Source organism: Mus caroli, unplaced genomic scaffold (genome assembly GCF_978045245.1).
Source record: "Mus caroli unplaced genomic scaffold, Mus_caroli_1 scaffold_1, whole genome shotgun sequence".
Classification (NCBI taxonomy): domain Eukaryota; kingdom Metazoa; phylum Chordata; class Mammalia; order Rodentia; family Muridae; genus Mus; species Mus caroli.
Genome location: NW_028227256.1, coordinates 187,608,625 through 187,627,378, shown reverse-complemented (window position 1 = coordinate 187,627,378; position 18,754 = coordinate 187,608,625). Strand labels below are relative to the sequence as shown.

At 48.3% G+C, this 18,754-nt stretch overlaps 1 protein-coding gene across 2 annotated transcripts in view; it reads right to left on the bottom strand.

The window, feature by feature from the left end:
* The window catches only part of Ptpn14 (protein tyrosine phosphatase non-receptor type 14), a 149,199-nt gene that overhangs the window by 67,068 nt on the left and 63,377 nt on the right, over positions 1-18,754 (bottom strand). For both annotated transcript variants that reach the window (XM_029477885.2, XM_029477888.2), the window contains exon 3: positions 10,473-10,642. In XM_029477885.2, coding sequence (XP_029333745.1) covers positions 10,473-10,642 — 170 coding nt within the window. The remainder of the gene's footprint in view (positions 1-10,472; positions 10,643-18,754) is intronic.

Below are 18,754 nucleotides of genomic sequence, written 5' to 3'. Positions count from 1 at the left end.
CACTGCCTGTGCCTACCCCATCAGTTCTCCTATTATATTCTTATTATCTTACTCCACAACCTACTGCAACTCTCTCTCATATTTATCAGGTCTCTGCTGCCTCTGTGAACTGACATATATGGATGTGTGTGTGTGTGTGTGTGTGTGTGTGTGTGTATAATATATTATCTGAAAGCTAATGTTAGTAATTAGAATGAAAGAGCCTGTGACTACCAAAGGACCAGTTACCAGGGAAGCTGGACCACTGACAAACTGTGGCCAGTCGACTAAACATAGCTTATAGTTGTTGCTCAATACATTCTGATATTACAGAGATATATAAACATGCCTCTCTGTTTCCTTTTTACTAGTGTGTGTGTGGGGGGGGGGTGTATGTTTGCATATATAGTGCATGTATGTGAATGTGAACATACGTGGGCCCCGGCAAGCACATGCAGAGGCCCACATTCAGGAGTCTTCGTCATTGCTCTTCCAGTCACTGCCTTGGGACAGGGTCTCTTACTAAACAGGAAGCTTGGTTTCTGGCTGGTAGGCCTGTGAGCTCTCACAGGATCTGCCTGTCTCCACCCCCTGCCTCCATTGCTGGGGTTCCAAGGCCTCGTGACTGCATAACAAGGGCTCATGCCCACTGAGCCTCCTCCCAGACTGCATCTATGTTTCTGACACAGTGTGCACTTACGACATTCCTATTGTCTCCTGACTGACTGTGTGCACTCACACGAAACTCTGAGGAAAGTGTTGGACCTAATGGGAAACAAGTACCAAAGGCCGAGGTGTCCTGCTTCCAGGGCCAAGGGCATCTATTGCAGCCATTGTGGCCAAGGGCATCCATTGCAGCCGTTGTTAGGTTCTGCGGTTTGCTTCATTTTCCTTGAACATTAAACCAAAATAGTTCTTTGCTGACTCCAGTAGTCATCTGAAACAGACTTGGGAATTCTGGAAGCTAAGTGACCTACATCAGCTGTCCCATCATACCCACAACAGTCGTCTCCATCTTTCCACAGTGGGTCGTTTACTTCAGGGATGCCAGCCAAGAAGACTTCAAGTTTATCTTAGATGATCATATGCGTTCTTCTTTCTAGTAGCACTGTTTGTAACATCTTCAAAAACGGGTTTGCTCCTCAGAGGTGCTTTCTTCCTAAGATTATTTCATCTTCATGATTTCCCAGTAAAGCATCAAGTCTCTGTCTTGGTTTTGGCTAATTTTAGGTCAGCTGTGCTGCGCTTTGCTCCGACCTTGGCACTGGTGGGAAACAGCAGACGGAACATCCTCTAGTTCCCTCCAGCTGCAAGTGGATGGCGGGCTGACCTGGAGCTAGTTGGGGGCTATCAACAGCATCGAGCTGTCGCATGTCCCTCCGATGGCTCGGCCTGGGCTCTTTCAGATTTCACAGACACACCTGGTAACTTGACACAGCTTATTTCCTATGTCTCACTTTCCTGCTCTTCCAAAAGCCTCGGTATCATCTGAAAGCCTGGCACTATGTGCCCAAGGCTGAAGATGACTGATAAATTCAAACTAAAGCCCATCCTGGTTCCCATTAGCGCACAATGCCCACTATGTAAAAGGCTCCTTCAAAGGAGCGCCTGTTCCCTGTCGCTCTGTCTATACTACTTCCTTCTCTTTGACAAGGCTCATCCCTCCCGTGCCAGCCATTCTGGGGTTTGTCTAAGCAGTCTCGGGAAGGAGAGTGTGAAGCTGGCAAAGTCTCTCAGGGAGTGGAAATAACTCCTACCCACAGCCTGCTTCACTGAAAACCATTCCAGAGCTGGTCAAAGGGCCAGGCTTCTGTCATAAGTGGCAATGTGGCTGAGCAATATCCCTCTGCCACTCTGGTTCTGTAAATAAAGGACTCAGTCTCCTATGGGGTACTGTGTTTAGATACTACACTATGATCCAAACAGGCTGTGGCAGCTCAGGATTTGGGGAGTGAGTGGGAAAGATAGACATAAAACAATGGTATCCATTATCATTAGATGTGGCATGTTCCCACAGGGTTGTGGGTTTGCTCGCTTGGTCTCCAGCTGGTGGTACTGCTGTTGGGGACTGTGGCTCCCTTAGGAAGTAGGGCTTAGCTGGAGGAAGCAGGTCACTGGGGAGCAGAGCCACCCCCTCCCCAACCCCCTCAGCCCCCACCCCCACCTCTGCTTCCAGTTCCTGTGAGGAAGAGAGGAAGGAGTCTTGGCCTCACAGTCCCACCTCCTCACAACTGCCTGCTCACATCTCTCCCTCACCACAGCAGACTGTGTCCCTTCAAACCATAAGCCTGGAGTAAATCTTTTTTCCCTTAAATTGCTTCTTGTCACAAGTTTTGATCACTGATGAGAAAAAAAATAACATAATGTCCTCCTTACAAACAAATGTCATGGGTAGTCAGAGACGAAACAGACACTGACATGAATATGTAAGAATTCTGAAATATTTGAGCTTCAACTCTCCACAGATAGCCTAAGGACCTACAGACTGGCCCTCAAGTGACGCTTATACACAACTGAGGTCTTTGATGGAGGATTTGAAGGCAAACACTTGCACACTCAGCTCAACCACCATAATCTCTTGTAGGAAGTTAAAACATCAAGACAGACAGACAGACACTTAATTGCATGGAAGCAAATGGGTCAGTGAGATGTGGTTGGTGTGACTTTCCTACTGTGTGCAAAATAGAACTATTGGCAGGCACAACTGAAATGCCTACAGGACCCAGGGAGGGCATGGGAAGGTATAACTCTGCCACCGTAACTTCAAGGGACAGGAACAGGGTCAGCCACGATGGCATCTGCCTGCCTATACAAGTGTCTTGCTCTGTCAGAATTGGTCTTGTCAATCAGAATCAGCCTTCCTAAGCTTAGTTAGTTGATCATCTTTGATGAGGAGAAGTGTGGACAGACATTCTGCTCTGGCAAAGGGGTAGGGAAGAGGGCTGACAGGATGGCTGAGTGGGGGGTAAAGATGCTTGCCACAGAAGCCTGGTAGCCTCAGCTCCATTCTGGGAACCCATGTAAAGATGCAACTGACTCCACAGGTATCCTCTGACAATCCCCACCACACAAGCACACCATAGGCGCAAAAATGTTGTAATCAGCTTCAAAGTCATACGAGAGATGCCCTTGGTTTAATGGCCCAGATGCCCATTTGTTGGGTACTAGGTTCTCGATATAAAATGAAACACTTTTGTTTTCAGAGACAAACACCCACACCCATCTCATCAGGCCCCTGTGACACACAGCACAATAGCTTGGTGATAGATAGTCTGCGTCCAGCCACAGATGCAAGCTGCACAACCTCTCAGAACTGCAAGTCCCCCCTTGAAGTCCACACTTTCCAGGTCTGCTACCACCCTGCTACTGTGCCTTTCCTGTGTGGACACAGAGGACCTGCCCTTTGCTCCCCCAGCCTCTCCGTCTCTACTCCAACACAATATCCCAGTATTCTGTCCTAAGACAAAAAGAGCACAAGACCCTAAGGGACGGACTCCCCGCACCTCCACCATCCTGAGATTTTGGGGAAGCCCTTTCTATAATCAACACACCGTGTCTGATTCCCCCCCTCCCCCATTATAACGACTCCCCTACAGATCCAAAGAATTCTTCATGAGGAGTGACAGTCCTTTAAACCTTCATCGAGCACAGCTGGCAAGCCTGGACATGACGGAACATCTCTTCCCACGGCTCCCGTTTCTCTCCTCTCCGCCCCTTCTCTAAAGGTAAGCACTCTGGCGGTGGGTCATCATGTCAAGTTTTAAGGCAAATACAGTACAGACATTCCTCAACTGCTCACCACCTCCTCGCCTGCTCACCACCTCAAGTCCTTGCTGTCTCTCTAGTTAGACAGTGAGCTCGTCTCGGCCTTCAGTGTTACACTAAATTCCCTGTGGAGTCAAAGAATGCATAGCATGTCTTTGAGAGTCAAGGGATTCAGAAAAAAATTTTAAAAAAGGTTGCTTGAGGGATTATTTTTCAGCTAGTTTTCACGATAGCTCTCGGAAAAGCACATTACTTTTTATTGTTTTTAGAGATGTTCCAGATAACAGGCCACTAAACACATAATAACCTAGAATTTAAGGTGTTAAAATCAAATTGTTACTTTTTTTTTATTTTAAGGGAAAAATTAGAGGGGATGGTATACCTGTTTCTGCAAACTGTTTTACTAATGGGTAAAACACACAGGTGAGCATGTGTGCTTAAAGGAGGGCAGACTGGGCTGAGGAGCTAGCTCGGTGCTTAGAATACATGCAGCAGCCCACCAGGGGGACAAGGTTCAGATCCCAGGACCCACACACATGACGGGTGGGCACAGTCATCTCTAATTCCAGCATTTGGAAGGCGGAGTAGGGTATACCCGGAGCAAGCTGGTTATTCAAAGTAGGCACACTGGCCAGCTCTGGGTTCAGCTGAGAGTCTGTTTCAATGAACAAAATGGAAAGCAATCGCAGAGACTCGAGTCTCCACCTGTATGCACACTCATGTACACACATGTAGCTGCAAATACATGTGAACTCATACACGAGCACACACATAGACACACGGCACACGAAGACCCCTTTGAAATAGGAATGTGGTTTCTGATTTATTTGCTTTTGAAACATTGATTTTTTTTCTTCCCCTATCAATAAAAAAAATGCATTGTACCAAGTTAGTTGTTACCAAAGATCGTTTGCATGGTTGGTCTGTCCCTCAGACACAAAGGACTCAGACACTGCCCTTCACGGTCAAGTCGAACTCCAGTGAGCTTGCCTCCACCTCTGCGTTCAGAACGCAGACTAAGAAAACGGCTACCTACCCACCTTGGCACCGTGCAGACGGTAGCTTTGATCTGGGAGATGAGAACGCCAGCAGCAGCTCAGCACTTGTGACCCTGTGACTTAGGCACCTGGCTGGCTGAACCAAGGGTATGAACTTCAATACGCTGTTTAACATGAGGAAACTACGGTTCAGAATGGAGCGAGGATCGGAGCCAGGGGCAGAAATGGTGACCGGAGGCACATCTCCATTTGCATAAAAGCTTTCTGTCTACTGGGTTTTGTACAGTGCATTTTTCTTTGATCACATTCATAATAGTAGACTCAGATCCACCCATCCTAAGAGCCACAGGCCAGAACAGGAACAGAAGCCAGGGAAGAAAGTGGAGGCTGTGTTCAGCTCCTTTCACTACAGTTTGGTGTAAAGTGAAAAGGTAGGATCTGTCAGTCAAAGATTTCAATATGGCAGCCCAGAGCATGAAGCTAAGTTCCGGGCCTTGCTGAGCGTCAAGTCACGTGACCCTGGCTCTATAGGAGGCACAACCACGATGCCAACCTTGGTTCTGAGAGCCCCTGCCGGCCGCCCTGGTTGCCAGACCAGCGACAGAACAGTCTCCAGGAAGTAAAGGCAGTCGGCAACACAAACTTGTAAAAAAAATTCTAATCAACCTTCTATCCATCAAACACATGGAAATGAAATAAAAACCAGCCCAGAGTTACGGCTCTTGGTGGTAAGGCATCGAGATCTGCCCATTCCTGCATTTCAGCTGCCGAGCAGGGCCTCTGACATGGAGTGGACACTTTATGAACGTAGATAAGTAAAGGAAGATAGACTGGGGGTGTGGCTTGGTGCTAGAGTACCTCCTTAGTCTGTAAAAGAGCCTGACTTCAGACCCAGGTACCATAAAAGCCTCTCCCTCGGGAAAGCAAATGCCCGCCCAAGATCACGGCTTCTTACAGACACCTATCTTCTCTTATCTCGTCACACTGACTTCACAAAGAATAAGAGACCACTCCAGTGCCAGCTGCACCTGGACATGCATGCCATGTGGGGCAGAAACAATGCTGTTCTCAATAACCAAGAGAGCAGTGCCCATCCGCAGTGGGAGCAGACAGGAGGGCTAGCACTGCCAAGTCTATCAGCCAAAGGGGAATGCACGTGGAGTCTCTACTTCCAAGCCCTTGGCAAACTTTAAAACTCCATCAGGGGGCTGGGCTGGAGGGATGGCTCAGCAGTGAAGAGCATTTGTTATTCTTCCAGGTATGTGAGATTGGTTCCCAGCACTCATGCTGGGGGCTCACGCCCCCTTGTGGCCTCTGTGGTACCTGCACTCCTGTGCACAGACACACACACATACTCAAGATTAAAAATTAATCTTTTTAAAAGTCTTCATCAGATGACATTATAAAACAGTAAAAGAACTGAGGAACAGACAATAAAGGGTAAAGGAAAATGGAGACACAGTCGTAATAAAGCTTCTAAATGAGACACTCTGAATGCTGGCTGTAGACTCAGAGTGCACACAAGACAGACGGCAATGTCTAATCAGAGCAGTAGTATTTCCAAACAAAGAAGGAGGATGCAAGCTTTGGGGGAGGCTAGGAAGAGGCCTGGCCAGGAAAAGCATAAGAACTCAGTTCAGTCTCCAGAGTTCATGGAAAAAATCCAAGTACAAGGACACATGCTACCTGAGACCCAGACCCCTGGGCTTCACTGGCCTGTCAGCCTGACCTCATTGCTACGTTCTGGGTCAATAAAATGCTGCTTCAAAACAAAACAAAAAACAAAACAAACAAAGTTGGAAGAGGGTTCTGTGTTGAACGGGCATGCCATGTGTGAGGACTAGAACCTGAGAACCCACAGAGATGTCCAGTGCATGTGGCAGCCCCCTGTAACTCCAGAGCTCACAGAGTAGAGCTGGGACCCCTGGAGGGAGGAGCAGGCTGACTAGCCCTGTCACTGAGCTCTGGGTTCAGCTAAGAGAACCCTGCTTCAATGGATAAGGTAGGGAGCCATAGGGGGATAAAATATAACATCAGCTTTGAGCTTTTACAGGCATACAGACAGACATGCACACACACGTGCACATGCATGTGCACCCCACACATGTGTAATTCACCACACATATACACATAAACACATGCATGAGGAAATAAAAGGTAGATGGAACTAAGAAATGATACCCCTGGCTGTCCTGGCTGTCCCACAAAAATGGTAACCGCATGAACGCTCATGCCATAGCCCAAAGTTCCATTTTGTCTCATGTAAAGATGGCAGGCTTGGCCTGACCTGGCTTTGTCCTCAATATGCCATAGACCTGCAGACAAGGGCGCAGCCTCCCCATCCAGTACTTAGAGGAGGTGAGCAGTAGGGATATGACTTTAAGGAGAGGACACTTTGGGACACAGCAGCAGCTCCCTCAGAAGGGGGGCACTTCAAACAGCTCCCACAGCCCTAAGTCTTCTCAATACCTACCATGGTGCCCTAAGATTACCGTTGGCAGGAGAGGGGCTGGGCTGGCTACAGCTGTAGTAACACTATGCAAATTCTATGGCATGTTGACCACTAACAGAGGGACAGTCCCACCCAAGCAAGCCAGCTACCGTGACAAAGGAGGATGTGCCAGCTGACCTCACTGAGGCGAATAGGAGTTCCTTTGTAGTAGACTTGTACCCCACTCATCAGTGAGCAAATGCAAGGGACACACACTCCAGTAAGAAGAAAAACATCTACCAATTAATTATAAATTCCAGAAATGAGGCATGAACCATGAGTCTTAAATTCACTCTTCAAAACTATTTATCCTTGGTTTAGTGTGTATGTGCACACGTGAGTGCCCGCCTGCCTATGTATCTCAGATATTTATCTTTGTTGTGGTTCCTCAGGAGTAACTGTTTTTTGAAAGAGACTTGAGACTTGCCATTTCAGCTAGGCTGGTTGGACAGAGGGCTCCAAGGATCTGCCCACCCCCATCCCCTGGATTAAATGTAGCACATGCCTTGTCTTGTGTTTTACATAAATGCTGGGAATTGAACTCAGGTCCTCACACTTGTGTGGCAGGCGCTTTGCCAACTGAGTCTCCCCCTCCCCGCAATCCCCAACACCTTCTCCTTTAAAAGTGTGCTCCTAGCATTGAATCAGTGAAGAAGGGCTTCTTTATTGAAGAAGACTTGGGAAAGACCCAGACATCAATTCCAAGCTTGCCACTGCATGCGCACACGCGAATGCGTGTGCGTGTGTGTGTGTGTGTGTGTGTGTGTGTGTGTGTGTGTGTGTGCGCTTGCACGTGCAGGCATCCAGCAGTTCTCCAGCTGCCCCTGGCAATCCTTAAGTTGCCCAATAAAGACTTCTTCTGCCTCCCTTACAAACCATCTTTTCACCTTCTGGGCCCAGACAAATATGAAAACCACGTGTATACAATGAATCTGTTGCTATGCAAACACACTGCAAAGAATCTTTCCTTTGATTCAGAAAGATATAAAGGGAGAGGATGCCCGGCAGGCAGGAGTCCCTGCTGAGGGAAACTTGGCCAAGGCGGGGAGAAGAAAAACAGCCTGGGAAGAAGTGTGGTGGGTCCCAGCAGGACCCAAGGAGTTAACATCCTCCAACTCCACAGAACACATCTTCCAGTTGGGAGTGAGGCTGAAAGTTCCCAGCTTCTTAATCTCTTAACTCCTATGGCTTCATGACTCATCCCATCTGTCTAGGAGCAGCCTAGCCGCTGCCAGCCTGCTCCTGCACATGTCTGGAATCACACTGGGTCATTTATTTTTCCCTCCTTTGATTTTTTTTAATTCCATGTTTCCTCCCTTTGATACATTGTGTGTGTGTGTGTGTGTGTGTGTGTGTGTGTGTGTGTACATGTGTGCGGAGGCCTGAGGTTGATGTTGGATATCTTTCCACAGTCACTGTCCACCTCATGCTTCAGACAGACTTGCTCACTGGACATGGAGTTCACTCCTCCTGCTAGGCTGGCTGACCAGGAAATCCCCAGGGCTTCTCCTCTCTGCCCTGTCCAGCACCAGGATTCACTGTTGCCAATTACAGGCTGGTCCTGTGCTTTTGTAGGACTTGAGCCCCCTTGCCGCTCTCCTCCTGAGACTTTTCAGGTGTTGCCTTAACCTTGGGCCTGACTTACCCACGTTTTCTCCAGTGTCGTGGGTCTCTCAGCAGGCCTCCCCATATGAAGAGATTGACCTCCAGTCGACCATCATCTCCAGTGGGTGAGATGGGACGATCTCAAACTAACCTCAGAAAGCCACAGTTTCCAGCCATTGACCTTAGGACTGCTGAACCCTGGGCCACCAGTCTCCACCCATCCCTTCTCCCAACGGGAGTTCCAAATCCATGCTGCCACCTGCAGCTTTCACACGGTTTCCAGGTGCCAACTCAGGTCCCCATGCTTGGATGCCAGGCACTTTACCCACAAAGCCATATCCACAGCTACCAACTATGGATATTCATTAAGAAGAAGGCGGGGGGGGGGGATGCCGGAGAAGAAGGAGGACAAAGAAGAAGAGGAAGAGGAGAAGGAGGAGGAAAGAGACTAACAGAAACATAAAATTTCCAACCATGTCGTCATTTGAGAACTTTACAATCCTGAAACCCACAAGGTGAAAATTAATGCACACACTCTGCATTTTCTACACACGTCAGGTCAGAAGCATTCCTAAGGCCCAAATCTGAGCAACAGGTTTAAAAAAACAAAAACAACGCCAGGCGTGTTGCACTCAGCACTCAGGAGGCAGAGGCAGGCAGATTTCTGAGTTCGAGGCCAACCTGGTCTACAGAGTGAGTTCCAGGACAGCCAGTGCTACACAGAGAAACCCTGTCTCAAAAAACCAAAAACAAAAACAAAAACAAAAACAAAAAAGTGCTCCTGGGGGCTGGAGAGATGGCTCAGTGGGTAAGAGCACCCGACTGCTCTTCCGAAGGTCCGGAGTTCAAATCCCAGCAACCACATGGTGGCTCACAACCATCCGTAAGATCGGATTCCCTCTTCTGGAGTGTCTGAAGACAGCTACATTGTACTTACATATAAATAAATAAATATTTTTTAAAAAAAGTGCTCCTGGGCTTCCTGCTCCTCCAGGAATGTCCACTTAACGGGCGACCCCAAGGCTCTCTGGCAAACACCTTTTGACACCATGCTCACTGCACTGACACCAACAAAATGGTCTCGTTTTGCTCAGGGAATCACAAGCAATCCGAGCTGTATGAACACTTTCAGTTCCTTCGAGGACAGGAGACGGCACGGCCAACCCGAGTCTCCGCTAAGGTGCTGACTTCCTGTTCCTGCTTAGGTAACCCACGTGATCAAAACTCTCACCCTCTCCACATCTTCCTCCCCAAGTTTACTTTAGAACCACATGATTTCTCAAGTGCAGAGTCCAACGGAGTTTGGGGTGGGTGGGTGGGGTACATAAAAACAGAATTAGGTGGTTAGCTTTTACTGAAATTCTAGCATACCCATTTGACCATCCCTAACATATACTTCCTTGCTGTTAGACACAAAACTCACCTGTTTTACCAGGGCTACAGGGAATGTCGGGCATTAGCTACACGGATTGAACCAAAATATTACTGTCGCATGGCAACAGGCAGACAACCTGCAGCTACATCGCCCACTCTGCTTCCTCACACAACTTAATCAACCAGCGTCTCCACTTCGCCGGAAGCCTCCTGGTTATCCACACCCTTATGGGGAACTGGAGGGGGAATATTATACCTACCTTGTGGCCTCCTGCTGAAGCCGTGACACATTTGGCACATAGAACATGACTCCGAAGAAAAGCAGAGGCTCGTTAGCAAACTTGTCCAGATGTTTCTTCAGTGGCTTCTCCAGCTCCACCCATCTCGCCTGCTGGCTCTTGCTGAGAAACCAAAGGCCGAAGTAGTGTGTCTAGATAAAAGGGTAAAAATCCCATCAGTCTGTGCTTCCCACGGCAGTCCGAGACCACACGGAAACCAAGCCTCCCCAGCTGTGTCATCAGAAGCCTGAGATCGTAGGCCTGCATGCAGAGATCCAGCGTCTTCTCTTTCCCAGCGTGGGACAAGCTAAAAGAAACCACATCCATTGACGCAGCCACCTACAGACTAGACTGCTTATGCATGTGGGTCCCCGAGAACCTGTGTCGGAGGAGGGGCTGGGGCAGACTGGGGACAGGGCTGATTGTACAGAAGAACACGAGCACCTGGGCACAGAGACCAAGGTCAGCCTTGGTGGCCATCCTCGGGAGCCCACCACCTCTGTTTTACACACAGGATTTCTCTCGGAGAGCTGGGGTTCGTTGATGGCAGCTAGGCAGGCTGGCCAGTGAGCCCCAGGTAACCTCCGGTCTTAAACCTTCCCCAGCACACCTGGCTGGGCTGCTGGGTGTTGAATTCTGGTCCTTGTGCTTGCAAGGAAACACCCAACCAGCTGAGGTGTCCCCAGCCAGGGACAGGCTGGCTTCTTTCCTAAACTCAGAAGGACGATGATTCCCTGTCTGATCTGACCCACGGCATCCACCATAGAGTCACTTCTTATTCGGATCTGAAGACAAATTCTGCCAGCTGTAAGCTTTGCCAGTGCAGATACTTACACAACCTCTCAGCATTTAACAAAAGACATGCGCTCTGTGTGGACCTTAGTCGGTATGTTAAAAGCAGTGCTCTGTGTTGTTTTATTATACATGAATTAGGATAAATTTCTCCCATACCAACCTTTGAGACGGGAAGGTTCTCTTCTCCCCAGCTGTCCCCCAAAGCCACCGGTGGCTCTTGAGAGATTACTCCGGCATTTGGTAGATGAAAGTGTGATTATCACCCTAAAACTTGAAGCCTCAACCAGCTCGGCTATGAGCAGCATTCTGAATGACTGAAACACGTACCTCCACGCACCCAATCCTGTCTTTATTTGAACACGTGCTAAGATGTCAGGATTAGTGCAAACAGACACACACACACACACACACACACTTCTGAAGATGCCTTTGTGTTCCATGACAGCTTGGGCTGGCTTACAGCACACCTGGGGCTCTGTAGTGTGCTCACTACCAGGTTTAATCTCCAGAGGCATTCCTTCCTTCTCCATCCTCACCACAGCAGCTGGCCACCCCTCCAGTCATCGCAGAACAATCCCTACAGAGATCCCCAGGGAAGCCTTGGTCCTGCTTTCCCAGCATGCCCCTGGCCTACAGAAGCTGGAGTGTACAGGCTGGCCGAGATGGTTTTCTCAGCAGGGATAAAATGGTTGCATCCCCCAAGGTGCTCTTAAGGGCAGGTTTGTGTCTATATCTTTTCAAGCTTCAAAAAGCAAGAATGGGAGCTCAGTGATGTCTCTATCAACTCAGACAAAGCTGTCTGAGCCCACTCTAGCCCAGCTGTGCATGTTCTGACTTCTATGGATCTGATGTTTCCAACATGAGAGATGGCACAATTGAGATCCACAGGGCCCTGCCCAGAAGAGCTCTGAGACTCATTCTCCTAGATCTATTTCTCTCTCGCTCGCTCTCTCGTTCTCTCCATATACAGAGGAAGGCCTAGACTCCTAGAGCTTTGCCTTCAAGATGGAGTGAGTGAAATTCTTACCCAAGGAACAATGGGCAGCTGATATCTGCCACCCACATCCATGGCCAACAGAAAACACGTCACAAGGCAGGTCACCTGACTCGTTTTCACTGGCTCTTTTTAGCAACAATATTTTTGTGGTTTAGAGCCAGAAACCCCACCTCCCAGAGGCTCATGCGCTAAAGCCTTGGTCCCCAGGTTCCCAGGGCGTGGTGCAGATACACCCTGCAAAGAGACCATTGGACTCTGAGCCTTTTCTCTCGCTTGCCTTCCAACTGTGTCAAGCCTTGTTTTGCACCTCTGCACACTTTCGGCAGGGTACACTGCCTTGTCACAAGCAAAGAGCAAAGGAGCCAAGAAATGGTCAACAGAAAGGCCACTCTAAAGTCAACCTTTCCCCCATCGTAAATTGATGGAGCTTCAGGTTACCACATACAGTAGCAGAAAGCTGATGATGGTTCTCTGGACACCAGCATTAGAAAACACTGCCAGGTAGGAGTGGAGGACTGGGAGGTGACTTTGCTGGTAACACGCTGGCCACGCAGGCGTGAGGACCTTGATTTGGAGCCCTGGCACCCAGGCATGGTAGAATACAGCTGTAACCCTAGTGCTGGGGAAGCCAGCCAGCCTAGGCATACTGATAGACCCCAGTTAGTAAGAAATAATAAAGCGGGGAGCAGCAGAAGAAAAGACTTCTGGGCCACACACACGCCTGTGTGCATGCCCTCACCACACGCACACACTTTAAATACACACAGAGGGAGGCAGAGAAGACAGGCCAGTGGTTCACACCGCTAATCCTGGCACTTGGGAGGCTAAGGAGAGAGGATCGTGAGTTTGAGGTTAACCTAGGCTACAAAGCAACATCCCAGCTCAAAACAACAAAGAACTGAACAAAGCAGGAGTGAGGGCACGTTTCTGGAGGGCTACAGGATCAGTTCAAGATAATGTTCAGTGAGGTAAGAGACGCAGGGCAGCTACGAGAGATTCCGTCACAAGCAGCAACAATAAAACCACACACTGAAACAAACAAGAAAGGAAAGGGAGTCAGGCTGGTATCAGCAACATAAGAAACGACTCATGGAAGCTGGATTAACTACAGATAATAGAAAGGCCTTAAAAAGACAAGAAACATAATAACCACAAAGCAGGAAGAGGTTCTGCAACCCTCTGAAAGTCTCGTCCCAGGCACCTCTGGGACACTAGAGGAACAGCTGTGTCCTGCCGATACAGCCTCCAGGAACCAGAGACATGAGACACAGGCTAAGTCCAGGTCCTCTGTGCTTCATTCAGTACCTGCCTGGAAAGGGTCCCAGGGCTCTTCCTCATCGTACCAACCCCCCACCTCCCCCACCCCTGCACTGAAGAAAGGGTGCCTCCCTCGGCATGTTTGGGGAGCTGAGAGTGTTTACAGATAGAAACTGCAGTAAGCACTTAAGCCGCAGGGCTGGAGGTGTGGGAGACCTTTCGTGAGCATGGGCAGAAGGATGCTCACGCCTCAGTACTGTGGGGTAAACTAACTTCTCCTTCCACGAGAAGGAGTGTCGACGTTTGCACCATATTTTAGTGATTCATCCAAATCATAATACCCGTTCAAATTTTTAATATTCAAATTATGAAGGGGAGCAATAACCACAGGAACAACTCAGTGATTTGGGGAGGATTCTTTAAAAAAAAAAAAGTTTAAAAGATGAATAAGTGTAACGTGTTTCATTGTTTTGCCTGCACGTGTGTCTATGCGGGCCTGTTACCCTCCGAGGATAGAAGAGGCCATCAGACCCTCTGGAACCAGCGTTACAGATGGTTGTAAACCACCGTGCGGGTGCTTGGAATCTGACCCAGGTTTTCTGCAAGAAGAGCAGTGCTTTTAACAACTGAGCTGTCTCTCCAGCCCAAAATTAAAATTTGTACTACTGACATCTTGCAGGGTGTTTCTTCTAACTCTCCTTCTTTTCATTCCCACCCACTGAGGTCACTACACGGGGATGGGTGGGGGGACCGCTATGAAGGGACATTTTACAGAGCATGTACTCCTGCACAAGACACACACACACACACACGAACGCACACACGAGAACAATTTTGCTTGAGGCTGGAAGTATTAATCTAAGGAGTTCTAAATAACAAAGCCAATCACCTCTAATGGAAACTGAATTTGTGGCGTAAGCACGCATCGTTGTTGCTGCTGCTGCTGCTGCAATACAGTCTTTTTCCAAACAGTACAAAGTAGTTCCCAGTGATTCACGACACAATTATCCAATGAAACAGTTATAAAACTACTCAAAAAACGGGGCCCTCTAATAAAGAGGCAAATGAAATGAACAGGCATTTATGAACAGACAAAACTCAGAGAGTCCACAGATCAAGGGAAAATGCTCAACACTGTCTTGATGCCACAGAAATGCAAATCAGAACCACACTGGGGTTCACAGGCATCCGCACTGAAAGGAGGATGGTGGAAACAGTGCTGGCAAGGGAGGGGGGACCATACACACGGATGGTGGAGATGTACCAATGGAGCCTCCATGGAAATCAGTACCAAAGTTCCTCAAAACAGGGAATACTGCCCTATGACCAGGGATACAACCACAGGAATGGAAGCCAGCACTCCACAGAGATGCTGATGATGGCACACTTCCCTCACTCCAGCCAAGGTGTTAGATTAATAGATAAACCAATAAATGGGTCAAGAAAATGTGTATACGTAAACCGTGGGGTTTCACTGAGTCAGAGAGAGAGAGAGAGAGAGAGAGAGAAAGTCTTTTTCAGAAACCAGATGGAACCAGAGAGCATATTAAGCAAGATAAACCAGTCCCAGAAAGGCAAATGTCACTTTGTTTTCATATGTGACTCCCAGACCATGTACGCATGTATGTCAGGGTATGTACATCTATATGTGTACATATATGTGTGTGTGCATGGGTGTTTATACATATGTGTGTGTGTGTGTGTGTGTGTGTGTATATATATATATATATATATATATCTGGCTTATATTTGCTGCCCTGTGTATATATATAGATACACACACACACACACACACACACAATGATATACTATATGATATATGTGTACACATGATATATGTGTACACATGATATATGTGTACACATGATATATGTGTACATATATGTGTGTGTGCATGGGTGTTTATACATATATATGTGTGTGTGTGTATATATAGATATATATATCTATCTCCGGCTTATATTTGCTGCCCCGTGTATATATATAGATATATATACACACACATACACACACACACACACAATGATATACAGGCACTGTGGCTGTAGTGAGTTGGTTGAGTCTTGTCTGCTGTGTGCAAGGCCCTGCGTCCAATCCCACCACCATGACAAGCTGGGTGGGGTCTGCCACACATAGCTCCAGCACTGGGCAGGTGGAAGACTCGAGAGCAGGGAGCAGGAGAAGGTGAGGGAGCGTGAACACAGCTGATGTACATATCATACCAAAGAACGTCACTAGGACTTCTATCAGCCTGTACATGTTAATAAGAATTCTCAAAGGTTTGGGAAGATACGGGTTCCTGGTGAGGGATAAACTGTTGTTCTTGAAGGTGCCTATCGCACACCTCCTATGACATGCTAATTTAAAATGTTGGGCGTGGCGATCTTGTAAGAAGGAGGCCTCCATTCTTGAGATCTCCAGCTATACCCAAAGAAGGCTCCTCCGTGCCCATCCACCTCTTTCACCCTTCCTCTGGCTGTTTCCACACTGCCATGGAAACACACTGCCCCCAGCTTCTAATAATGCTCTTCTTTGGGCTACGGTACAGCCCAGGTTTATTTGGCTCTATCTCTACAAGTTGTATCACAGTAAATGAAATCAGAACCTACAGTCTCACTACGGCTAGCTGTGTACCACGCAACCACCCATGCTTGATCTAAGGGCTGCTTCTCTCACCAAGCACAGCTGTGCACACTTAGCTTCAGGTTCAGCCCTGTTTGGTTCCCCAGGTTTCCCCACTAAACCCTGCCACAGACAATATGAAAGGTAGCAGGGGACTCCAAGCAGAAACCACCTCTTCCATGACCAAAGGCCCAGAACTGGAGCTTCCTGTCAAATGCAGCAAATATAAGCCGGACCTGGCTGGCCCTTGGGACAACTCTGGCATAAATCTCCGGTTGTATTTTAGTGTTAAACCCACTGCTCTGATACCTCGAGTTAGGCAGCAAAAACCGGTTCCCAGAAAGAGGAACTGTATCTCTGAGTCGGTTACTTAAAAGCAGCTACGATGGAATGTTGTAGGGAGTGCCACGGGAGGATGACTTCCTTGATTAATTTGGAGTTCTGCATCTTAACAGGAGCGTCAATATCTATATGTACTAAAGTGTCAGCTGGTGTTTGCAGCGGTAGGTGGGTGTGTGCCAGAGTCAGTGTTCATAGTAACAACTGAGGAAAGATCCCAGGGATGGAAAACCTGCAAACAGAGTTGTAAACAGCTAGTCTGTGGCCTGAGTGTGCAATGCCTCCACCAGCTTGTGTGTGTGAACACTCGGTCCCCAGCTGACGGCACTGCCTTTGAGAAGGCCGTGGAAGCTCCGTGGAGGGAAGGCATGGGTCACTGGGGGTGGGCCTTGACGTTTTACTGGCCTGCTTCACTTGCTTCACTTCCTGGCTGCTCTCTGCTTGGCCGTGGAGGCGATGTGACCAGCTCACAGGTGCTGGCATGACATCCCCCAATGTACATGTACTCTTCCACCAGAAGCCCAAGCAAGCCCTTTCCTGAGTTGCTCTTCCGTTGCCAGCCAATATGACCATTCCTTCCAATTGGAGTGCTGGGGAGCAAGTCCCGGACCTCGCACATGGCGGGTGAGCAACCTACCCCTGAGCTACGGCTCCACCCTCCCTCCATTCATTTATAATGAGATGATGTGTAACTGCACACACTGACTATTCATGGCAGAAGGTTGTTGAGGGTTTGGTTGCTCTAGTTTCGTGAGCCATGGCATGGCTTTAATGCCATCTGTGAGGGTTGCACATGCGGCCCTGGCAATTACAAGGGATTAAAGCCTTGATCTTAATGCAGGCATTCTGAAGAGGTAATCAGCCAGAAGCAGAAGTTTAGAATATCTTGTATTAAGCTCTAACAGGCTGCCCGCCTCACCCAGCATTTCAGTTGTCAATCAAGAAGCAGAGCTGGTATGGTTCCACCTCAGAGAAGAAAGGAGTTATGTGCAAACACGAGAAATACTTCAGACACAGCCATAAAGCGGGCTCTGAGCAGGTCCTCCTGTCACAGTCCAGTGGCTCTGGAAAATAAGTCACGCTATTCCCCCCCAGCTGGAGAAATGCAAGATCATCTTGTATGCACCCAGTCTCTGCACTGGGTAGTTCTGGGAACTCTAGAAAACATCTAACTAACACATCTAACATCTAGCCATGCTCATTCTTATAGCCAACGTCTTCATGAAAATACAGGGAAACAAGCTGTAGTTGTAATGGGGACCCATGAAGCCCATCGTGACCAGAGCCGAGAAAAACCTTCTCTCAAGGCACTGTGCCTCCTCCAGAACACACACCCAGTGGGAAGACTAAAGAGGGAAGGCTGAGCAATAATCAGCTCTGTCCGTACTTAAGTGAAGGCACGCTTATCATTACAGCAAAGGCCAGGCACCACGATGCTAGCTAAGATTTCCAGTTAGAATCTTCACAAAGCAAGAAATCAATACAAAATTCAGAGACCAGAAATCCGCCCCTACCCTCAACAGCTTCTTAAACTCAGTACTGATCTTCAAAATGTTTTATACTTACTTGTTCTCCCTTCCTCTCTCCCTCCATCCATCCCTCCCTCCCTCCCTACCTACCTCCGTGTGTGTGTGTGTGTGTGTGTGTGTGTGTGTGTGTGTTCGTGCTGTGTATGTGCCGTGGTGTGCAAGTGAAGGGCAGGAGACAATCTGCAGCCATCAGTTCTCTCCTCCTACTATATAGGGTTCAAACCGCGGTCATCAGTCAGGCTCGGTGGCAGATGACCCAGTGGGCCATCTCCTTTACTTATTTTTTTTTTTCAACTTGACACAACCTTAAACACAGCTGAACTTAACTGAGAAACTTGCTTCCACCGGCTTGGCTCCTGGGCATGTCTGTGGGGCATTTCCTTAATGATCAACCTACTGTGGGCAGTGCCTCTCCTGGGCAGGTGGTCCTAGGTCATTTAAGAAAACAGGCTGAGCAAGCCACGGAGAGCAAGCCAGTAAGCAGCACTTTGTGGTGTCCTCTGCTTCAGTCCCTGACCCTAGGTTCCTGCCTTGGCTATCCCAGATGATGGACTGTAAAATGTAAGACGAAATACACCCTCTCCTCTCCAAGTTACTTTCAGTCAGTGTTTCACCACAGCAACAGAAAGCAAAGTAGAACCCATCTCTCTCATCAGCCCCTGCGCTTGATCACCTTAGCTCCCCTGGATGTGGTTAGGCAGGTTACAGAATGGAGGCAAATTCCA